At 34.3% G+C, this 26,306-nt stretch overlaps 1 protein-coding gene across 1 annotated transcript in view; it reads right to left on the bottom strand.

Annotated features, from left to right (window-relative positions):
* The window catches only part of LOC148951153 (uncharacterized), a 212,444-nt gene that overhangs the window by 27,196 nt on the left and 158,942 nt on the right, over window positions 1-26,306 (bottom strand). The window contains exon 7 of the mRNA XM_089090162.1: window positions 5,927-6,073. Within this exon, the coding sequence (XP_088946288.1) occupies window positions 5,927-6,073 (147 nt within the window). The remainder of the gene's footprint in view (window positions 1-5,926; window positions 6,074-26,306) is intronic.

Here is a 26,306-nt window from a genome sequence, read left to right as displayed (position 1 = left end):
TAGTGAGACATTGCCGATGGGTAAAGAGAATTCATATCCGAAAAAACTGCATCCGACTTTTCACTGGTGTGCTGTCCGGTCGGATCAGTTTTATGATACGATCCCCGTGAAAAACATACCCACCCCTCATTGATCTCTCTACAAACAGATACTGATCCACATCGGCGATCAGACCTATTTATTATTTGGTGATTTTAAGTATCAATTCCATCACCAAATGAGGAGTGGAAAAATAATTACCTAAATCCAACCCAAATTCCCCATAGATTTTATCCGTATTTTTGCACACAATGTCCAGAAGAGTGAGTATGTCACTGGCAAAGTATAGTTTAAAATAAACCCACCCATTTTTACATCCGCCCTTTGCCCAAACCCTCTTAGCAAATTCGTAGTCGCTAGTGGTGCACTCACTCTCAGTAAGAGAATTGTAAAAAGCTTCAATGGGCGGTAATGACACCACATCTAGCCTCGAGCCAGAGTTGTAATAATCATATGGATATATACCCTTACACGTTAATAAATCATACATTTCATCATAGGGGAAGCGCTTATTTGAGGAGGGGGAAGCTATCAAAATTGTCACTTTTCTGTACCTGAATCAATTGACATAAAGATTTGGGGAAGAAGCTGAAAGAGTCTAAAAAACGGATTTTATTCAGGCACGTATCACCCTTGTCAACTGTTATCCATATGAATTCTAGCAGCAGTAGCTTCTCCGATGATTTGGGTATGATATTATATGAAAAAGGACCATCTATCCATGCGTCATCTACAACTCCACCCTTGGCAATGCGGACCAACGCCGGTAGAACAAACTTTAAGTCGTAATTGGAATTGTGTATAAAAACAGCTATGAAACATTGCTGTCTGACGTTTAAATTGCACGACTGATGTGCTACCCCCCTAAAGTCACTCCCCCCGATGTAATTTCCTGCCACAAATGATCATGGTCGATCACCTTCCTCCTCCCCCCATTCCCAACACCATCATCAAATTCTCCCTTGCAAACCCAACACAGTTTACTTTTTTTGATGGTCGTTCTGTCATCTGGTGATAGAAGCATAGGATAGTTTGTGTAACGAAGGCGCGAAATTGCAACGTTCGCTGTTTTAATTAGACTGACCAATGCCAAGCGTATGCAGTCTTCATTGTCACCAAACTTCTCCACTAGATCCAGCACTTGCATGGTATTATTGGAATCACGTTACGCGTGAGCGTAAGGGTCCCCTATGGCTTCATGTATTTTAGCACGATTTGAATTTGACGGATTGCACACGTCTGTCAGTTTCACTTCGCAGTCTAAAGCGATCTTGTTGCTCTTTAGGAGCGTGTTTTGGAAATTTTTAAAACGAAAGATCGCTCTATCTCCGCTTACCGTCTCCACAGCCTGGTATCCATGACGTTTACAGTGTTTCAAGTGAAGCTTTAACTTTAAATCAGTCCAAAATCTTGAGACATGTTGGACAGTAATAACGTACATTCCGATGTTTACCCTCACTTAGAACCATTCTAATATCCGTAATCATATTAAAATGACCAATTGAATTGGGGTCTGTGTGTCGGGTGCATAGAAGCACCACCCAATGTTCCACTGAATCAATAGAAGGATCCCGCATTGGTAATAATACCCACTTTTAATTGGAACAGTGGCCCCGCTCAAATTCGGTTTCATACTGTAACACCGTGACAACAGTCTTAAAATGTCCACTATCCCGCTCGAAAATATCTATTCCTTTTAGGGGCACAGAAAATTGACTATTTAAACAATCAACATCAACTATGAGAAGTTTTTAACTCTACCTACTATTAAGTCCCGTGTCATCCAACTCTTTTTTAGAGGCCTCTTTTCGAATAGGTCTGTATATGACAATTAAAATGCGTACTTGAAACACTCCATCCTCGTATCAAAACATGTTCCCTGTACCCCCTTACATCCTTCAATAACTGAATGATATTTTAATTCAATACCCCTTGGCCCACTCCCCCCTCTTAAAATAAAATACTTTTTAAACCTACAAATATTAACATTTACACTTTCAATATATAAAACCACAGATCCACTACCCCCTCGGTATAATTTTCCCACTTACTTTGAATACTATTGACCCAATTTAGAAAAACCTCCCCATAATTTGATAAATGCGGGCGACTTACTAACATCTCTGTGTGCAAGTATCTCGAATACAGCTCGCTCGCATTTTCATTAAAAAAATATTTTTAGTACTATTGATGCTTTTAAACTAACCCCCAACCCCCACACCCCATCGGATATTCAATAATGGTTCGAATTTTATTATTATACGAATGCTTAATAGTCAAGGGATCTGTTATTAAATCACCCGATACAAAAGAGTTGAATGAATCACCGAAATTAGTACTGTAGACCTTTGCTTTGTGCAAGGCACAGTTGGAAAGAGAACAATCATGAAGAGGGGATACGGGTGTTGTTGTTGTATTACAACACCACTACTAGCACTAGATATAACACTAAGTTGAATGCTGGGGGGTGACATAGAATTGTCAATAGCACCACCCCCAGTCTGTTCAATTGCAATGGTTGGAGATGGTATGAAGTCCCCTAGGCCTGTTAGTATGTATTCCAGGCTGTTCGGGGATAGCTGATCAAGCCAGCCTGTATTTTCCTGTGATGGGATTTCTTTATGAGGACCCAGTTCAGATGCACTAGTAACATCCCCTAATTGCTCACGCATAAATCTATCTGTCCAGTCCGGGTCCTCCATCATGTCAATGTCAAACGTTAAATCATCTAGGCTGGCCATGTCCCAAAACAATAGTTAAGAAAACCTCTATGCCACTCCATATTGTCTAGAACTAATGTAGGTTCGTCTCTGAACTTCATTGGTGGTGCCAGAATTGCTCCAGGTCCAGTAAATGCTGATGTTTCATGACCCAATGACGCTGCTATTTCATTAATCTATTGAAAAAAGGTTTATTTTCTATGTGAAATGAGCATTATTTCATAAAGTTGAAAAATCATGTTCATTTCTAGTCGTGTGTTTACCTGAATATTTAATAAGTACCATTTTCCCATACCACCCACAAAACTCAATTTCTCCTAGAATTATTTAAACTAAATACTTACCCCCGCCTCCCACAGAAAGTTCAGAAAAACACAATAGTCTCATTTATGTTGAAGCGTTTCTTAGTCGTATGTTTACCCGAATATTCAACACGTACCATTTTTCCACATCAGCCACAAAACTTAATTCCTCCTAGAATTATTTAAACTAAATACTTCCCCCCCATCTCCCACAGAAAGTTCAGAAAGATGTAATAGCCTTATTCATAGTGAAGCGTTTCTTAGTCGTATGTTTACCTGAATATTTAACACGTACCAATTTTCCACATCAGCCACAAAACTCAAATTCTCCTAGCATTATTTAACTAAATACTTACCCCCCCTCTCCCACAGAAAGTTCAGAAAAACACAATAACCTTATTTATAGTGAAGCATTTTTCTACTCGTATGGTTACCCGAATATTTAACACGTACCATTTTTCCATACCATCCACAAAACTCAATTCCTACTAGAATTATTTAAACTAAATAGTTAGCCCCGCCCTAGAAACTTCAGAAAGATGTAATAGCCTTATTTATGTTGAAGAGTTTCTTAGTCGTATGTTTACCCGAATATTCAACACGTACCATTTTTCCACATCAGCCACAAAACTCAATTTCTCCTATAATTATTTAAACTAAATACTTACCCCCCATCTCCCACAGAAAGTTCAGAAAGATGTAATAGCCTTATTTATAGTGAAGCGTTTCTTAGTCGTATGTTTACCCGAATATTCAACACGTACCATTTTTCCACATCAGCCACAAAACTCAATTCCTCCTAGAATTATTTAACTAAATACTTACCCCCCATCTCCCACAGAAAGTTCAGAAAAACACAATAGCCTTATTTATAGTGAAGCATTTTTCTACTCGTATGTTTACCCGAATATTTAACACGTACCATTTTTCCATACCATCCACAAAACTCAATTCCTCCTAGCATTTTTAAAGTAAATAATCACGTATAAGGTAGAGCTAAAATACCTACATTTACAAATTCGGACTGCGCTTGTATGCCTTAAGCCCCTGGCAAAGCATGAAGGGAGGCCCCCTCACGATCTTGAGTAGACAAGACCGATGCATTATGAGAAAGCATCAATTCCCTCTTGAATTTTCTGCCAGGTTGCATAGTGGTCTGTGCAGAGCTGACACTGGCATGAGAGGGTTCTGGTTGGCCCAGAGAACTTGTAATGGATGGCTGTACAGCTTGCATCGATGTGGTATCGTTCCATCTTGGTCTCTTTTCGGGGGCAGAGTAATTGTATGAATCCACCTCCTCCTTAAAAAAGAAGAAAATTTTCGTAAGGAAATAATAACCCCTCTTTTAAAGATAAAATGCCCTCTAAAGTTTATTCTGATGTTTGTAGTGCTTTAGAAATATTTCGTTAAGATTTCCCCCTGAAAATTTCACCCATGGAAACCCCCCTCCTCATGTAAAATTAATCCCCGTACAAAATTCTTCTACTCTGTCGAAACTGCAAAATTCCACATTTTTGATGATAAAAGCTTGAAAGATTGTCTTTACTAATAGAACAGCACACTCATTTTTCAATTTAAAAATTTGAGGAGCAAATCCCTAAGACAAAAGAGCTCAAATTTAATTTAAACGTTAGCTCACGTTTCCGGAAAAAAAACTGGTAAAATTTCCCCCTGAAGATTTCATCCCTGGAACCCCCCCCCCCTTTTTTTACAGAAGAAAAAATTAGTCTGCACGAAGAATTTCCCCTCCCTCCTCCCTTACTTTCCATGCGATGAAATAGTTTGTTTTTTCACATCGTAAAACCCTCTTAATCATGGAATACAATTGAAAATAGAGTGTCTTTCGTCTGATTAGGCCAGAATACATTTTCTCTCTTTGTCAAGGAACACCCTTGTTGCTATTCCATAAACATGTGCCGTTAATCTATGATAACAGGAGCATGCGAAATTTGATCCCAAAACTGACTCTTCCTTTGTAACACAGAAGCTTCCATTTAAACAGATAAAGAAAACGCATTTTAATTAGAATGAATGAGGAAACTGTCATTTTTGAAGGAAATAACTAAAACTACAGAGTAGTGGGGGAGGGTTTTTGTTTACATAATAGAAAAAGAGCGTACTTTGCGTTTTCTAGCGAGTATACTCTTACTATTGTAAGGTTTGTATTGTTGGAGGGGAAGGGGGCCTATGCCCCTTAATTTGAATTTACTAGTAAAATGATTTTTATTTGGAAATAAATTAAGAAATTCAGTAAACTGTACTCACATTTAAAATTGACGAATCCATAACTTCAAAGTCAATAATATTTTAATGTATTATCTATGATACTTTAAATCATAATGAAAATTAAATCGTAAGGTAAGAGCATTTTATACAAAATCTCAAGGATGAATAAAAAAATAAGTCCTTTTATTTTTAACCAATCACCAATCAACTTACCGTATATTGAGCAACCTCTAATGTCTCTGATTGGCCTCCTAAAAATCGGATGTTGGCTCGAAAAACAGTCTGCTTGAGTTATATAATTTCGTGCATACTCCCAAAACATGTGGGACTACTTTATACCATGCCAACTTAAAAAAAAAAAAAAAAATGTCCACGTGAACTTACGACGCACATTCCTTGTGCAATAGAACCTTGACTATTGTTTCATAACATGCTGGGGCACTTTGTAGCGTGCCAACTTTTAAAATGTAAATGTCTAAGTATAGTGTCAAAGGCGTGGGTTTTCTTGTCCCATTTCATGTACCGTTCATATTGTATACACTATTATCTTGTCCCGTTTCTTGTATCCTTTCATGTACGCCTGAAAACTTTATATAACTTACTACTAGCATCATGGGCTAGTATCACAGATAAGCTTACTCGTTTCCCCTTTTGATCGACACATCGGACACTGTTTCGATTATTTCGCCTTCCGATAGTGATCCACTTGGTGACCGTCCAAACGTCATAGGTTGTGTTTGTGTCAACGTCGTCGCATTAGTACTTGACCAGTTCTGAACCTTTTTTCTGCAAAGAAAATTAAATCTGCCAGAAAATATGCTAGAAAATGCCAGTATGTTCTAAGGCCCATCGTATATTAAGAGACGCGATATTTTCTTACTCATGTTCAAAACGGAATAGCAATCCGAAAAATGATCAAATATCGGATAACCATTTCAAAAGTTAGTTCGAAGTATGTCCGTTAAAAATAGTGCAACTTCCACAGAACGAACTCCCCCATAGATATAAAAACAAAGGACATGTATAGAGCATTTTATACTAAATTTACTTAAAAAAAATTCTCGTTAAAAAAAAATTTCAAGATGATGCCTATTGATTTTTTTAAGAGGGCGAGAGAGAGGAGCACTCTTGTGACCTAACAAATAAAACAGACTGTTTCTTATCTATAAGTTAAGAAAAACACAGAAAATCATGTTGAATTCTTTCGTTTTCATTTGAAGTTAATAACGATCTTGTTGCAAGGTTTATTGGGCACATTAAAAAGAGCCAGTGAAAATTAATCTTAAAAAGTATAGCTTTTCTTACAGAAGTAAAGAGCGAAGTTAAAGTTTAAAACAAACAAAAGTTCTTGTTTTGTTGATAGCTTAAGATGTATCTATAATACTAGCTCAAATAAACTGTTCTGTGATATTTTCCGAATTCCGTGGAATTCTAAAACCTAGCACCTTACTCAAAGCAAAATTTGTTTTAATTTTCTAGAAAATTGCAGCTATACACTAAAAGTTATCAATATCATGGTCGCTGAAATTATAAATTAGTCTTTGTTTTCTGCAGGCTAGTCACAGTATTATCTGCTTCAAAGAAAACACACTGTCTGTATGGATCGGTTTTGTATTTTCAATAAAGCGCTTGTTTTTAGAATTCTGCAGGTACAGGAAAACATTACGAATCAGTTGATTTTACCTGGTTTTGAAGATATTTATTACATAATCGACGATGGAATGACTTTGTTCGTTTTGAGTTTCAATTTCTCTCTTTACTTTGGCAAAAAAAACTTTGCTTTTGAAATTTTACAGATCAAACAGCCAGTCTAATTCCATTACTTCTTTTTCAGAATTCGTGTTGATTTTTTTTTATGACGTTATGACAATTAAAAACACGCTGCTCAAACTAATTTTTTTTTTGCGCAAATGACACTCTGCCCATTTAGAAGACTTGGGGAGAGATAACCCCACTCCTGTTTGTAGTAATTCCTACTTTTTTTTATCATTGATTATTCATTGTAATATCAGTTCATTTTGGGTCTGAATTATCCATTGATAGCAATTTAAGTTCGTTTTAAGTTTGAAATTATTTGACTCTATTTTTGCTCGTCTTTGGTTTATTGAAGCTCCTTACTTTTGATAAAAAAAACTTTTTTTTCGAAAACGGTATTCAAATTAAAAAAAATATTATATTAATTGTCTTTTCACAAATATAAATTTAACCTATCTCCTTCCGAGCTTTACAGAACATTTCATGCTCCAAATGTCACAAACCAGCTTCAAGTTGTCCACTCATTAAAAAGAATGATCCTTGTCTGACAAAAACAAAACAAAAAAAAACAAACAAACAAATGAAGAAACGGCATTAAAAATTAAAACGAATAGAAATTATTCTATATATGAGGGAGAGTGCACCCTCCTCTCTCTTTACGCAACAGTTCTTTATGCAACAGCACCCCGTTCTTTACGCAACAGCACCCCGCTCTTTACGCAACAATTTTATAGTGCTTTAAAAATATTCCGAAACTCAGTGGAAAGTTGGTTTCTGAAGGCTCCTGAAAAAAAATATTAGCGAAACAAATGAGGGTTGATTAGGGGGAGCCAGTAGTAAGTCATATAAAGGTTAGAAACCTAAACGCAAACCATACGCCTGAGGGATTTGCGGGTATATTTTCAACGAATTGGGGTTACCAGGGTCATTTGCAAAGAGGTACCATTTCTATAGAAGCTATAGTAATTTGAAATATCATATGGAATTTGCTTGAAGGTATATACTTTGCGTACGCGCCCGTAGCAGACAGGTTGGGTATAATCTGTTCTGGTTCAATTTTTTTCTGACACAATTCACTGAATTTCTATTTCGTGATATACAAGTTTTTTTTTTAGGTTAGATCCGTGTCGGAAAAACCGGTGTATCTTTTTAGTTTTCTTTACAATTCATATTAGTAAGAGAATTGAATTCAAAGAGAATAGATTTTATTTGCAAGGATATTAGTAGAGGAAAAAAATGAGTGGTGCATTTACATTATTGGAGATTAATGTTGGAGCTAACAACAGTGATGTAATTACTTCTTTAGTTTACGAGATTTGCGAATTTTTTGCGAAGAGGTATTAGCGTAAAGGTATTGCGATGGTTAAGAATACCTCACGGGATAATTAAAGAATGGGGTGCTTACATCAGATACTTAATAGATTTGACGCTTACAAGAGACATTGCTAGAGTCAAATATATTTGATGTTGGTGATATTATGACCCTCCAAGTCCCTTGGGGATAGGGCTGCACAGTGTATCGGTATCGGAAGTATCATTTTTAGGCGTTTTGCTATTGAAGTTTTCTATATTTATTTTTAGATGCTCGTATAAAAGATTTTGATCATATATACGTTATCCCTATAAATTCAACAATCAGCAACTAAAAACAAGTACTAAAAACGGCACTTTTGGTGCAATGACTGAAGTGGAACAGCTGGGGCTAGTGGACTACCAGCACTTTTAGATTCACGTTTAATGGGTCATTCGAAAAGCTAATGCTCGTTTCTACATGATGTTTATCATTTCTACCATCACTTAAAACAATACTTTTGATGTCACTTATTAAGTAGATTAAATAAAAAAACAAGTTTTTTTAAATTAAAGCAAGGAACGACGGTAAAACTTAAACCGAACAGAAATTATTCCGTATATGAAAGGGGCTGTCTCCTCCTCAACGCCTCGCTCTTTACGCTAAAGTTTTTTATTGTTTAAAAAAAAAAAAGAGTCGTGAGAAAGTAAACCTTTTGCGTAAAAAGCGTGTTGTTGTGGTGGGGACCGTCCCGTGCACATACATATTAATTCCTGTTCGTTTTAATTTTTAAAGTCGTTCCTTACTTTAAGTTAAAAAAAAACTTGTTTTTCTTTATTTAATTTTTGAACGTTTTTGAATTAATGCGGATGGTATGGAAAAATGGTACTTGTTAAATATTCGGGTAAACATACGACTAAGAAACGCTTCACTATAAATAAGGCTATCGTGTTTTTCCGAACTTTCTAGGGCGGTGGCAACTATTTAGTTTAAATAATTCTAGGAGGAATTGATTTTTGTGGCGGGTGTGAAAAATAGGTCCTTGTTAAGTATTCGGGTAAACCTACGACTAAGACACGCTGCACTATAAATAAGGCTATCGTGTTTTTCCGAACTTTCTAGGGCGGTGGTAACTATTTAGTTTAAATAATTCTAGAAGGAATTGAGTTTTATGGATGGTATGGTAAAATGGTACTTGTTAAATATTCGGGTAAACATACGACTAAGAAACGCTTCACTATAAATAAGGCTATCGTGTTTTTCCGAACTTTCTAGGGCGGTGGTAACTATTTAGTTTAAATAATTCTAGGAGGAATTGAGTTTTCTGGATGGTCTGGTAAAATGGTACTTGTTAAATCTTCGGGTAAACATACGACTAAGAAACACTTCACTATAAATAAGGCTATCGTGTTTTTCCGAACTTTCTAGGGCGGTGGTAACTATTTAGTTTAAATAATTCTAGTAGGAATTGATTTTTGTGGCTGGTGTGGAAAAATGGTACTTGTTAAATATTCAGGTAAACATACGACTAAGAAACGCTTCACTATAAATAAGGCTATCATGTTTTTCCGAACTTTCTAGGGCGGTGGTAACTATTTAGTTTAAATAATTCTAGGAGGAATTGAGTTTTATGGATGGTATGGAAAAATGGTACTTGTTAAATATTCAGGTAATCATACGACTAATAAACGCTTCACTATAAATAAGGTTATCGTGTCTTTCAGAACTTACTAGGGCGGTGTTTTATCTGTAGTTAAAAAAATTCGAGGAGTAATGGAGTGTTAGGGATGGGATGTACAAATGGTACTTGTTAAATATTCGGGTAAACATACGACTAAGAAACGCTTCACTATAAATAAGGCTATCGTGTTTTTCCGATTTTTCTAGGGCGGGAGTAACTATTTAGTTTAAATAATTCTAGGAGGAATTGAGTTTTATGGATGGTATGGAAAAATGGTACTTGTTAAATATTCGGGTAAACATACGACTAAGAAATGCTTCACTATAAATAAGGCTATCGTGTTTTTCCGAACTTTCTAGGGCGGGGGTAACTATTTAGTTTAAATAATTCTAGGAGGAAGTGAGTGTTATTGATGGTGTTGAAAAATGGTATGTGTTGAATATTTGGGTAAACATACGACTAATAAACGCTTCACTATAAATAAGGCTATTGTGTTTTTCTGAAGTTTCTAGGGCGGTGGTAAGTATTTAGTTTAAATAATTCTAGGAGGAATTGATTTTTGTGGTTGGTGTGGAAAAATGGTACTTGTTAAATATTCGGGTAAACATACGACTAAGAAACGCTTCACTATAAATAAGGCTATCGTGTTTTTCTGAAATTTCTAGGGCGGAGGTAACTATTTAGTTTAAATAATTCTAGGAGGAATTTAGTCTTATGGATGTTATGGAAATATGGTGCTTGTTAAATATTCGGGTAAACATACGACTAAGAAACACTTGACTATAAATAAGGCAATCGTGTTTTTCCGAACTTTCTAGGGAGGGGGTAAGTATTTAGTTTAAATAATTCTAGGAGGAATTGAGTTTTATGTATGGTCTAGAAAAATGGTACTTGTTAAATATTCGGGTAAACATACGACTAAGAAACGCTTCACTATAAATAAGGCTATCGTTTTTTTCCAATTTTTCTAGGCGGGTGTAACTATTTAGTTTAAATAATTCTAGGAGGAATTGAGTTTTGTGGATGGTGTTGAAAAATGGTACTTGTTAAATATTCGGGTAAACATACGACTAAGAAACTCTTCACTATAAATAAGTCTATTGTGTTTTTCAGAACTTTCTAGGGCGGGGGTAAGTATTTAGTTTAAATAATTCTAGGAGGAATTGATTTTTGTGGCTGGTGTGGAAAAAATGGTACTTGTTAAATATTCGGATAAACATACGACTAAGAAACGCTTCACTATAAATAAGGCTATTGTGTTTATCTGAACTTTCTAGGGCGAGGGTAACTATTTAGTGTAAATAATTCTAGGAGGAATTGAGTTTTATGGATGGTATGGAAAAATGATACTTGTTAAATATTCGGGTAAACATACGACTAAGAAACGCTTCATTATAAATAAGGCAATCGTGTTTTTCAGAACTGTCTATGGCGGTGGTAAGTATTTAGTTTAAATAATTCTAGGAGGAATTGAGTTTTATGGATGGTATAGAAAAATGGTACTTGTTAAATATTAGGGTAAACATACGACTAATAAACGCTTCACTATAAATAAGGCTATCGTGTTTTTCCGAACTTTCTAGGGCGGGGGTAAGTATTTATTTTAAATAATTCTAGGAGGAATTCATTTTTGTGGGTGATGAGGAAAAATGGTACGTCTGAGGCGGGGGTAAGTATTTAGTTGAAATAATTCTAGGAGGAATTGAGTTTTGTGGTTGGTGTGGAAAAATGGTACGTGTCGAATATTTGAGTAAACATACGACTAAGAAACGCTTCAATATAAATAAGGCTATTGTGTTTTTCTTGACGTGCCTACTTAGGTAATAATGGATCATTTAATATTTTTTCTAATGTATATGTTTTTTTTAAGAAATTCCCACCGGAGGTTTTATGACTCCCCCCCGCATTGAATTCAGATGGGTTTAGGACTCATCTTACTAACCATAACTCCATTCAATCTTTGAGCGAAGGAATAAAAGTTTGATGAAGTATTTCTCTACTTAACAAGTACCTTAGCCTCCAAGATGATAGGACTGTATGACAACAAATTTATAAGATTAAAAAAATCATCTTTTGGTGTTATATTTGAATGTGCTTTTTTATTATTGTCTATGGATCTCGAAGAAATTGACTGTTATCATTGGATAGTGAACTATAATCTGTTTGAGTATGATGAAAGCTTGTGGAGTACTACATTACGTTATATAAACAGACTAGGATTCTATGATAGAGTGATTACACCACTTACTAATGCTGGTCAGGAACTGAGAAATGTTCAGGAGGAAGTCAGTGAAATTTTCAGCTTTTTCGGGGTTGAAGCACTCTACGTAAAGGGCAATGTACCTACAGATAAAGTTTTAATTCAAAAGTGTGATCCTAGGATTCCACTTTTCAATCTAGAAGAGTTTAAGTGTCCTAAATTTGAAGGGGTTATCACCGTCCTGAAGACGAGGTTAGGTTCTTCGCACAGTGGATACCTAAGAACATACCTGATCGTGATAAATCCATAAGACATGGTTAACAAAAAAACTATTATATATTCTGGGATCATCGATACTGGATGTTTAAGTGTGAACTCTAAGTACTATTTTTATGTAAATATGCGGTGTTGTTTTTTTTTTCTAAAAAAAATATGCTAATACGTTTAGGCAATATATATCTTTAAGCTTAACCCGTCTTTATTCTTTAGAATAGTTTTATTCATTTTATTAAATTATGAAGAAATAGTAAGTAAGTAACAATAACTTTCTTGAATTCACTGCCTGGACACAATACAGATATCTAATTCAAGAGATCCTAATAAAATCGCAAGTTAGTAATAAAGTCTTTATTGTTTTCACCTATTGGATACACAATACTTAAATTTCATTGAAGAAATTATGACTGAATTATAAATAGGTAACACACTCATTCTTGAGGTCACCTCTTGTATACACAATGCAGAAATTTCATTTAAGAAATTATCAAAATTGTAAGTAAGTAGCAAATTCTTTCTTGAATTCGCCTCCTATGAAAAAAATTGTAAGTAAGTAACAAATTCTTTCTTGAAGTCACCTCTTGGATACACAATACAGAAATTGCATTAAAGAAATTATGAAAAAGTTATAAGTAAGTAGCGAATTCTTTCTCGAATTCACCTGCTTGATAAACAAAAATCAGGAACTGAGAAATGTTTATGAGGAAGTCAGTGAAATTTTCAGTTTTTTCGGGGTTGAAGCACTCTACGTTAAGGGCAATGTACCTACAGATAAAGTTTTAATTCAAAAGTGTGATCCTAGGATTCCACTTTTCAATCTAGAAGAGTTTAAGTGTCCTAAATTTGAGGGGGATTATCACCGTCCTAAAGACGAGGTTAGGTTCTTTGCACAGTGGATACATAAGAACATAGCTGATCGTGATAAATCCATAAGACATGGAAAAAACTATTCTAAGACCATCTTTTGTGGATGTTTAAGATTAAACTATCATTACTATTTTTATGTAAAAATTAATTGTTGTGTTTTTTTTTCTTCAAAAAAAAAATAATCTGTTAATACGTTTAAGCAATAAATATCTTTAAGCTTTACCCGTCTTTATTCTTTAGAATAGTTCTTTTCTTTTCATTAAATTGTGAAGAAATTGTAAGTAACAATCGCTTTCTTGAATTCGCTTCCTGGACACAATACAGATATTTAATTCGAGAAATCATGATAAAATCGCAAGTAAGTAATAAACTCTTTATTGTTTTGATATTTAATTCGAGAAATCCCATGAGTTGAATTCAAAAAGAGTTTGCTACTTACGATACTTTGATTTTGTCAATGCTATCCCAAGTATCCGTCAATAGATGTCGATTGAGAATTTATTCATTCTTATACCTAGATTTTCTCTATGTTAACATATCTATCCAATATATGATGTATGTAAATCCTTTTCTTACATATCCGATGTTTTAATAGACATTCTAAACGTTCGATATGCTAGCTTACTCTAAAAATAATGAACACATAACAATGTAAAGTATACTATATTTTTAATGAAATAATATCATGTAGAATTGAAAAACTTTGGACATTTTGAATCTATTCCATAAAATGCTTCACCATTAACTCTCTTGATAGTATAGCTATTGTCTTCTCTTAGTTCGTGATCAGTAGAATAATCATTATTCCATTTTGATTCATACACAATTTTTATCGGTGTGTCATCGACAGGGTCAATATACTTTTCGTCTTTGGTCTTATTTGATTCATTGACTGTTTGATCAATGGCAGTAATGTTTGCTGGTACTTTATTTTTCATCGATTCATCTTTATATTCCTTGGTGATATTGTCTGCCAATGCCCTTTTTATTTTTCTAGCAATTTCAATGTCTATTATCACACTATTTTTACACAGGTAACAGTTCCGACACGTAGACAGGATGTGGTCTATGATATTAGTAGAAGAGTAGGTCTTTCTTTTCGTCTTTGCTTTTGTTTGAATGCTAATACCCGAAAGCTGACGATGTGGTTTAACACTGGGTAACATGTTACCACAAGCACTAGCAAGAAGATGCCCCTCTTTAGCAACTATTATTTTTATGTTGGCATTCTCTTTGAGTGTAATCATCTCCGGAGATCTCAATCTCGCATATCCACCATCATAAGAGTTGAATTTTTTGGTACTCCAAAGAAATTCAAATCCTTACTGTCATGACAACGCACGCATACGTTTCCGATAGTACTACCACTTGTATTTATTTCATAGTTTAAATACTTCTCCTTGTCAGCATTCAATGCTACAATAACACTATCATGTGAGCACACTTTCTTAAAATGCTTCATCTTCACTTTTTTAGAGATATTAGTTATGTGTTTATCGTTCCACTGTGTAAAAAATACTGATTTAATACATGCAATAAACTAGGTAGTGTCGATAACCGGCCATGGACCAGTCTGTCCGGGGAGGAGTCACTGAAATCCTCTTGAATATAAAGTACATATAATTCATTCAAGAAAAGTGATTAAACATATTTTGAAACTAAAAACTATTTGCTCGCCTTTCCTTGGCACCTTTCCAAACGAGCGGGGATTCACCACTGGTTCTCACCCATTGCAAAAAAGTGAGCAGTACGAACACTCCACGTTTTCAACCAGACTGGTTTTTTAGGGACCAATCAGGAGAGACATGCAAAGTCGACATAGCTTTATTTCATTTTTTAAGGTTAATTTAGACGAGGTTACGTGCGCGCACGTAAGAATTAAATATCTGTATTGTGTCCAGGAAGCGAATTCAAGAAAGCGATTGTCATGACAGTAAGGAATTGAATTTCTTTGGAGTACCAAAAAAATTCAACTCTTATGATGGTGGATATGCGAGATTGAGATCTCCGGAGATGATTACACTCAAAGAGAATGCCAACATAAAAATAATAGTTGATAAAGAGGGGCATCTTCTTGCTAGTGCTTGTGGTAACATGTTACCCAGTGTTAAACCACATCGTCAGCTTTCGGGTATTAGCATTCAAACAAAAGCAAAGACGAAAAGAAAGGTCTACTCTTCTACTAATATCATAAACCATATCCTGTCTACGTGCCGGAACTGTTACCTGTGTAAAAATAGTGTGATAATAGACATTGAAATTGCTAGAAAAATAAAAAGGGCATTTGCAGAAAATATCACCAAGGAATATAAAGATGAATCGATGAAAAACAAAGTACCAGCAAACGTTACTGACATTGATCAAACAGTAAATGAATCAAATAATAACAAAGACGAAAAGTATATTGACCCTGTCGATGACACACCTATAAAAATTGTGTATGAGTCAAAATGGAATAATGATTATTCTACTGATTACGAACTAAGAGAAGACAATAGCTATGCTATCAAGAGAGTTCTTGGTGAAGCATTTTATGGAACAGATTCAAAATGTCCAAAGTTGTTCAATTCTACATGACATTATTTCATTAAAAATATATTATACCTTACATTGTTATGTGTTCATTATTTTTAGAGTAAGCTAGCATATCGAACGTTTAGAATGTCTATTAAAACATCGGAGATGTAAGAAAAGGATTTACATACATCATATATTGGATAGATAGGTTAACATAGAGAAAATCTAGGTATAAGAATGAATAAATTCTCAATCGAAATCTATTGACAGGTACGTGGAATAGCAGTGAAAAATTCAAAGAATTTGAAGTAGTAAATTCCTTATTGATGTTAATTCCTGATGTTGCATGAATTAAATGACAAAGAAATAAAGTGTGCTTTACTATCTAACGATTTTATAACGATCACTCGAGTTCACTAACGGCAGCGCGCCCGGTAATCAGCTTCTAGGAATCATCTGAGGCTAACAATTTCATCATAGACGAATGAACGGACGTTATTCATTCTAAAGAATGAAGAAAAGTTAATATTACATATATCTATTTCTTAATATTAGTAAAATATTTTTTTTTTGAGAAAAAAAAACACAACAACAAATGTTTAAATAAAAAAATAGTACTGATAGTTCCCTCTTAGATATCCACACACGATGGTCTGAGAATAGTTTTTTAAAGATCTTATGGATTTATCACGATCAGCTATTTTCTTATGTATCAACTTTGTAAAGAACCTAAACTCGTCTTCAGAACGGTGATAACCCCGTATCAAATTTAGGACACTTAAACTCTTCTAGATTGAAAAGTGGAATCCTAGGATCACACTTTTGAATTAAAACTTTATCTGTAGGTACATTGCCCTTTATGTAGAGTGCTTCAACCTTGAAAAAGCTGCAAATTTCAATGACTTCCTCCTGAACATTTCTCAGTTCCTGATTTTTGTTTATCCAGCAGGTGAATTCAAGAAAGAATTTGCTACTTACTTACAACTTTTTCATAATTTCTTTAATGAAATTTCTGTATTGTGTAGCCAAGAGGTGACTTCAAGAAAGAATGTGTTACTTACTTACATTTTTTGTCATAGGAGGCGAATTAAAGAAAGAATTTGCTACTTACTTACAATTTTTTGATAATTTCGGCATTGTGTATGCAAGAGGCGACATCAAGAATGAGTGTGTTACCTATTTACAAGTCCTTCATAATTTCTTGAATGAAATTTCAGTATTGTGTATCCAATAGGTGAAAACAATAAAGAATTTATTACTTACTTGCGATTTTATTAGGATCTCTTGAATTAAATATCTGTATTGTGTCCAGGAAGAGAATCCAAGAAATTTATTGTTACTTACTTACAATTTCTTCATAATTTAATAAAATGAATAAAACTATTCTAAAGAATAAAGACGGGTTAAGCTTAAAGATATTTATTGCCTAAACGTATTAAAATATTTTTTTTAGAAAAAAAATACAACACCGCATATTTACATAAAAATAGTACTTTGAGTTCACACTTAAACATCCAGTAACGACGATCCCATGATATAGAATAGTTTTTTTTTTAACCATGTCTTATGGATTTATCACGATCAGGTATGTTCTTAGGTATCCACTGTGCGAAGAACCTAACCTCGTCTTCAGGATGGTGATAACCCCCTTCAAATTTAGGACACTTAAACTCTTCTAGATTGAAAAGTGGAATCCTAGGATCACACTTTTGAATTAAAACTTTATCTGTAGGTACATTGCCCTTTACGTAGAGTGCTTCAACCCCGAAAAAGCTGCAAATTTCACTGACTTCCTCCTGAACATTTCTCAGTTCCTGACCAGCATTATTAAGTGGTGTAATCACTCTATCATAGAATCCCAGTCTGTTTATATAACGTAATGTAGTACTCCACAAGCTTTCATCATACTCAAACAGATTATAGTTCAATATCCAATGATAACAGTCAATTTCTTCGAGATCCATAGACAATAATAAAAAACACATTCAAATATAACACCACAAGATGATTTTTATAATCCGATAAATTTGTTGTCATACAGTCCTATCATCTTGGAGGCTATTAATGTACTTGTTGAGTAGAGAAATACTTCATCAAACTTTTATTCCGTTGCTCAAAGGTTGAATGGAGTTATGATTAGGGAAATCAGTCCTAAGACCATCTGAATTCAATGCGGGGGGGAGTCATAAAACCTCCAGTGGGACTTTCTTAAAAAAAACATATACATTAGAAAAAATATTAAATATTCCATTATTAACTAAGTAGGCATGTCAAGAAAAACACAGTAGCCTTATTTATAGTGAAGCATTTCTTAGTCGTATGTTTACTCAAATATTCAACACGTACCATTTTTCCACACCAGCCACAAAACTCAATTCCTCCTAGAATTATTTCAACTAAATACTTACCCCCGCCTCATACGTACCATTTTTCAGTACCACCCACAAAAATGAATTCCTCCTAGACTTATTTAAACTAAATACTTACCCCCGCCCTAGAAAGTTCGGAAAAACACGATAGCCTTATTTATAGTGAAGCGTTTCTTAGTCGTATGTTTACCCGAATATTTAACAAGTATCAATTTTTTCCATACCATCCATAAAACTTAATTCCTCTTAGAATTATTTAAACTAAATAGTAACCCCCACCCTAGAAAGTTCGGAAAAAACACGATTGCCTTATTTATAATGAAGCGTTTCTTAGTCGTATGTTTACCCGAATATTTAACAAGTATCATTTTTCCATACCATCCATAAAACTCAATTCCTCCTAGAATTATTTACACTAAATAGTTACCCTTGCCCTAGAAAGTTCAGAAAAACACAATAGCCTTATTTATAGTGAAGCGTTTCTTAGTCGTATGTTTATCCGAATATTTAACAAGTACCATTTTTTCCACACCAGCCACAAAAATCAAGTCCTACTAGTACTATTTACACTAAATAGATACCCCCACCCTAGAAAGTTCCGAAAAACACTTTAGACTTATTTACATTGAAGTGTTTCTTAGTCGTATGTTTACCCGAATATTTAACAAGTACCATTTTTCAACACCAGCCACAAAAATCAATTCCTCCTAGAATTATTTAAACTAAATAGTTACACCCGCCAAGAAAAATAAGAAAAACACGATAGGCTTATTTATCGTGAATAGTTTTTTAGTCGTATTTTTACCCGAATATTTAACAAGTACCATTTTTCTATACCATCCATAAAACTCAATTCCTCCTAGAATTATTTAAACTAAATAGTTACCCCCGCCCTAGAAAGTTCGGAAAAACACGATTGCCTTATTTATAGTGAAGTGTTTCTTAGTCGTATGTTTACCCGAATATTTAACAAGTACCATTTTTCCATACCATCCATAAAACTCAATTCCTCCTAGAATTATTTAAACTAAATAGTTACCTCCGCCCTAGAAAGTTCAGAAAAACACAATAGCCTTATTTATAGTGAAGCGTTTCTTAGTTGTATGTTTACCCTAAAAATTAACAATTACCAATTTTCCACACCAGCCACAAAAATCAATTTCACCTAGAATTATTTAAACTAACTACTTACCAATGCCATAGAAAGTTCAGAAAAACACACGACCCCTATTTAGATAGAAGAATTTATTAGACGTATGTTGACAGAAATATTAAGCCAAGACCAATTTTAACCACACTCAACAACTCTCACTTCTTCTTATACTTATTTAAAGTCCATACTAACACCCGAACAATCAATTATTGAAAACCACTATAGCCAATTTTAAATAGTATCTTTTCTTAGTTGTATGTTTACCCGCCTATTTAACAAGCACCATTTTTCCACACCATCCATAAAACTCAATTCCTCCTAGAATTATTTAAACTAAATAGTTACACCCGCCTAGAAAAATCGGAAAAACACGATAGCCTTATTTATAGTGAAGCGTTTCTTAGTCGTATGTTTACCCGAATATTTAACAAGTACCATTTTTCCAAACCATACATAAAACTCCCTTCCAACGAGAATTAATTAAAATAAAATTGTAACCACCGCCTAGTAATTTTGGAAAGACATGATATCCTTATTTATAGTGAAGCGTTTCTTAGTCGTATGATTACCCGAATATTTAACAAGTACCATTTTTCCATACCATCCATAAAACTCAATTCCTCCTAGAATTATTTAAACTAGATAGGTACTCTCGCCCTAGAAATTCCATAAATACACGAGAGCCTTGTTTATAGTGAAGCGGTTCTATGTCGTATTCTTACCTATATCCTCAACAACTCACTTTTTTCAATACCAGACAGAACAAACAAGTCCTCCTCGAAAAATATAAACCACGTATTTGCAACAGACCTAGAAATTTCGGAAAAACACGATAGCCTTATTTATATTGAAGCGTTTCTTAGTCGTATGTTTACCCGAATATTTAACAACTACCATTTTACCATACCATCAAAAAAACTCAATTCCTCCTAGAATTATTTAAACTAAATAGTTACCACCGCCCTAGAAAGTTCGGAAAAACACGATAGCCTTATTTATAGTGAAGCGTTTCTTAGTCGTATGTTTACCCGAATATTTAACAAGTACCATTTTTCCATAACATTCATAAAACTCAATTGCTCCTAGAATTATTTATACTAAATAGTTACGACTGCCCTAGAGAGTTCGGAAAAACACGATAGTCTTATTTAGAGTGAAGCGATTCTTAGTCGTATGTTTACCCGAATATTTAACCAGTACCATTTTTCAACACCAGCCACAAAACTCAATTCCTCATAGAATTATTTAAACTAAATAGTTACCACCGCCCTAGAAAGTTCGAAAAAACACGATAGCCTTATTTATAGTGAACCGTTTCTTAGTCGTATGTTTACCCGAATATTTAACAAGTACAATTTTTCCATACCATCGGAATTAATTCAAAAACATTCAAAAATTAAATAAAGAAAAACTAGTTTTTTTTAACTTAAAGTAAGGAACGACGTTAAAACTTAAAACTAACAGAAATTATTCTGTATATGAAAGGGGCTGCCCCCTCCTCAACACCTCGCTTTTTAAGCAAAAGTTTGACTTTCTCACGACTCTTTTTTTTTTAAACAATAAAAAACTTTAGCGTAAAGAGCGAGGCGTTGAGGAGGGGACAGCCCCTTTCATATACGGAATAATTTCTGTTCGGTTTAAGTTTTACCGTCGTTCCTTGCTTTAATTTAAAAAAAATTTTTTTTTTATTTAATATAATTAAGAAGTGAAATAAAAATTATTTTTTTAAGTGATGGTAGAAATGATAAACATCACGTAGATACGAGCATTAGCTTTCGAATGAGCCATTAAACGTCAATCTAAAAGTGCTGGTAGTCCACTAACCCCAGCTTTTCCACTTGAGACATTGCACCAAAAGTGCCGTTTTTAGTGCCGTTTTGAAGTTGCTGATGGTTGAATTTATAGGAAGAACGTAGATATGAGTAATATCTTTTATACGAGCTACTAAAAATCTGTATAGATACATGCGATAGCAATACGCCCAAAAATAATACGTCCGATACCGATACACTGTGCAGCCCTTTCCCCAGGGGACTTGGAGGGTCATAATATCACCAACACCAAATATATTTGACTCTAGCAATGTCTCTTGTAAGCGTCAAATCTATTAAGTATCTGATGTAAGCACCCCATTCTTTAATTACCCATGAGCCATTCTTAACCATCGCAATACCTTTACGCTAATACCTCTTCGCAAAAAATTCGCAAATCTCGTAAACTAAAGAAGTAATTACATCACTGTTGTTAGCTCCAACATTAATCTCCAATAATGTAAATGTACCACTCATTTTTTTCCTCTACTAATATCCTTGCAAATAAAAACTATTCTCTTTGAATTCAATTCTCTTACTAATATGAATTGTAAAGAAAACTAAAAAGATACACCGGTTTTTCCGACACTGATCTAACCAAAAAAAACTAGTTTATCATGAAATAGAAATTCAGTTAATTGTGCCAGACAAAACTTGAACCAGAACAGATTATAACCAACCTGTTTGCTACGGGCGCGTGCGCAAAGTATATAGCTTCAAGCAAATTCCATATGATATTTCAAATTACTATACCTTCTATAGAAATGATGCCTCTTTGCTAATGACCCTGGTAACCCCAATTCGTTGAAAATATACCCGCAAATGCCTCAGGCGTATGGTTTGCGTTTAGGTTTCTAACCTTTATATGACTTACTACTGGAGCCCATACAGAACAATTCCTGCTCATTTTAAGTTTTAACGTCGTTCCTCGATTTTATTTGAGAAGAAACTTATTTTTGCAGTTGTTTGATTTTAGTTTGTTTTTCAATCATATCCAGGTCTATCCAAGATAAGATAGGGTTACCACCCTCATAAACAGCTACTGCTTGCTGTTGCAATGCATTTAGTACTTATAAATTGATTGGCAGTGTCCAAGATTGAAAGCATAAAAAATTTGCTGAGGATTAACACAATTTCTCTGGCACTTAATTTCTTCGATGTACATAATCGACTAAAGCAATGTGCATTTGAAAAAAAAATCGCAGAATATTGGCTAGGATTAAATTGAGACTGAGGTTAATTCGCGAACGAAAGAAAATGATTGCGAAAGTGTTTCCTGTTTTTTCCTAAATTAAACAAATTTTCTCTGGCTTGTAACTTCTGTTTGGCGACTTTAAACTTAACAGGTTTTATATCTTTGAAATTATCGTAAAACGCTAATTCTTTTAAGTATATATTGCTATCAAAACTTTTTTTTAGTTTGTTTTGTTTGTTTTAAGCTTTAATGTCGTTTCTTGATTTCATTTGAAAATACTTGTTTTGTTTTTTTCTCAAATAATGCCCAGGCCTGTTCAAGATATGATTGGGGTTACCACCCTAATAAAAACCCACTGCTTGCTTTTATATTGTACATATTAACGCTTAAAAATTGATTGGTAATGTCCGAGATTGGAAGCGTAAAAATTTACCAGGGGATAGACACAAATTCCCTGTCACTTAATTACTTCTGTATAGTAATTAAATTAAAAAAAAAGTTTTTCAACTTAGAGTAAGGAGCAACATTAAAACTTAAAAAGACCAGAAATTATTATGTGTATAGAGAGGGGGTGCCCCCTCCTCAACATCTCGCTCTTCAAGCTTAAGTTTTTTGGCACTTAAAAAAAACTACTTATTGTTCTAATTAAACGAACCTTGTGTTTTAGGAGTCGTTTTTAAAGAACAAGAGTAGAAAGGCATCATGAGCTCGTGACGGACACCCCTGCTGCCACTTACAACTTTTTTACATAATTTATTCAAGGATTATTGATCGAGTCTAATGGGGTCAATGACCTCTTTTTCCAAAGGTGGATTATTGTTTCCAGGCAAAGTTTATTAATGTCTTTGGAGTTCGTCCAGCAGAATTGTTTCCGGGATGAAGTTTATTAATGTCTTTGATTTTCGTCCAGGAAAATTGTTTCTGGGCAAAGTTTTTTAATGTCTGACGGGTGATGTCAAGGATGATTGATTTGTCACGAAAGGGGAGTTAATTTGTTGTTTTTAAGGGCAATTATTGATTCATGAAAGGAGAAACATGTTAGCGATGAAGAGATTAACGCGTGAAAGGGTGTCCCAGTAATTTAAAATGTGACAGCGCAGGGATGCTAAAAACAAAAGGAAGACGCATAAATTACGTTTAGGGGTTATTTGGGCGAAAGCGTTTTAGACATTTTAGGGAATTATTTCGGCGAAACAGTTAGAGACATTTTAAAAGATGATTTTAGAAGATGTTTTAGAAGAAATTTTGAGGATGAAACTCTGTGGTCGTTATAATACACAAGTTCCATTTGAACAGTATCGTGAGGTCCCTACCCCAACTCCAAAGGGCCCCGATCCCCATACTCCAACACCGAAGGAAGCCCTCGGTCCCCAAATGGCCCCCGGGATCTCAAAGGACCACCCGACCCACACACGTGACACGTGACACATGACACATGACACAACCCATGACACGTGACACGTGACACATGACACAACACATGAGCCATGACACATGACACATGACACGACATATGACAAATGACACATGACGAATGACACATGACACATGACATAAGAATGACGTAATCAACTAGGCCAAATGTATTTTCTGAGAAATTGATTACATAATCGGTAGAACCCTATCAGGAGGTCATGACGGGGGTCCATATATGGACATAAGAATGACGTAATCAACTAGGACAAACGGATTTCTGAGAAATTGATTACATAATCGGTAGAACCCTATCAGGAGGTCATGACGGGGGTCCATATATGGACATAGAATGACGTAATCGACTAGGACAAATGGATTTCTGAGAAATTGATTACATAATCGGTACAACCATATCAGAAGGTCATGACGGGGGTCCATATATGGACATAGAATGACGTAATCGACTAGGACAAATGGATTTCTGAGAAATTGATTACATAATCGGTAGAACCCTATCAGGAGGTCATGACGGGAGTCCATATATGGGCATTGAATGATGTAATCGAATTGGACAGTTGGAATATTTCAGTAGTGTTTTGTCGTGGTTTACCTTGTCACAGTTACATTCTCTTGATTTTTCAAAGTTCATTTTGAATTTCTTTCATTGAAATGCAAGAGTGGGATTATTTCAGTAGTGTTTTGTCGTGGTTTACCATGTCACAGTTACATTCCCTTGATTTTTCAAAGTTCATTTTGAATTTCTTTCATTGAAATGTAAGAGTTGGAATATTTCAATAGTGTTTTGTCATGGTTTACCTTGTCACAGATACATTCTCTTAATTTTTCAAAGTTCATTTTGAATTTCTTTCATTGAAATGCAAGAGTTGGAATATTTCAGTAGTGTTTTGTTGTGGTATACCTTGTCACACTTACATTTTCTTGATTTTTCAAAGTTCATTTCGTTTTTTTTTAATTGAAATGCAAGAGTTGGAATATTTCAGTAGTGTTTTGTCGTGGTTTACTTTGTCACAGTTACATTATCTTGATTTTTCAAAGTTAATTTTGAATTTCTTTCATTGAAATGCAAGAGTTGAAATATTTCAGTAGTGTTTTGTCGTGGTATACCTTGTGACAGTTACATTTTCTTGATTTTTCAAAGTTCATTTTGAATTTCTTTCATTGAAATGCAAGGGTTGAATTATTTCAGTAGTGTTTTTTCTTGGTTGACCGTGTCACAGTTACATTCTCTTGATTTTTAAATGTTCATTATAGATTTCTTTCGTTGAAATGCAGGAGTTGGATTTTTTCAGTAACGTGATGGCGTGTTTTATCATTTCACAGTTACATTCTCTGGATTATTCAAAGTTTGTTTTGTATTTCTTTAGTTGAAATGCAAGAGTTGGATTATTTCAGTAGTGTTTTGTCGTGGTTTACCATGTCACAGTTACATTCCCTTGATTTTTCAAAGTTCATTTTCGATTTCCTTCGTTGAAATGCTAGAGTTGGAATATTTCAGTACTGTTTTGTCATGGTTTACCTTGTCACAGTTACATTCCATTGCTTTTTCAAAATTCATTTTGGATTTCTTTCATTGAAATGCAAGAGTTGGAATATTTCAGTAGTGTTTTGTTGTGCTTTACCTTGTCACTGTTAAATTCTCTTGATCTTTCAAAGTTCATTTTGAATTTCTTCCGTTGAAATGCAAGTGTTGGAATATTTTAGTAGTGTTTTGTTGTGGTTTACCTTGTCACACTTACATTTTCTTGATTTTTCAAAGTTCATTTCGGTTTTCTTTCATTGAAATGCAAGAGTTGGAATATTTTAGTAGTGTTTTGTTGTGGTTTACCTTGTCACACTTACATTCTCTTGTTTTTTCAAAGTTCAGTTGAATTATTTCAGTAGTGTTTTGTCGTGGTTTACCTTGTCACAGTTATATTCTCTTGATTTTTCAAAGTTCATTTTGGATTTCTTTCATTGAAATGCAAGAGTGGGATTATTTCAGTAGTGTTTTGTAGTGGGTTACCATGTCACAATTACATTCTCTTGAATTTTCAAAGTTCATTTTGAATTTCTTTCGTAGAAATGCAAGAGTAGGAATATTTTAGTAGTGTTTTGTCGTGGTTTACCGTGTCACACTTACATTCTCATGATTTTTCAAAGTTCATTTTGAATTTCTTTCATTGAAATGCAAGAGTTGGAATATTTCAGTAGTGTTTTGTCGTGGTTTACCTTGTAACAGTTACATTTTCTTGATTTTCCAAAGTTCATTTCGTTTTTCTTTCTTTGAAATGCAAGAGTTGGAATATTTCAGTAGTGTTTTGTTGTGTTTTACCTTGTCACAGTTACATTCTCTTGATTTTTCAAAGTTCATTTTGGATTTATATCATTGAAATGCAAGAGTTGGATTATTTCAGTAGCGTTTTTTCGTGGTATACCTTGTGACAGTTACATTTTCTTGATTTTTCAAAGTTCATTTTGGATTTCTTGC

The sequence above is a fragment of the Artemia sp. Qi Xiang Cuo genome, chromosome 6, assembly GCF_049724085.1.
Source record: "Artemia sp. Qi Xiang Cuo chromosome 6, ASM4972408v1, whole genome shotgun sequence".
NCBI lineage: Eukaryota > Metazoa > Arthropoda > Branchiopoda > Anostraca > Artemiidae > Artemia > Artemia sp. Qi Xiang Cuo.
This window is presented reverse-complemented; position numbering and strand designations above follow the sequence as displayed.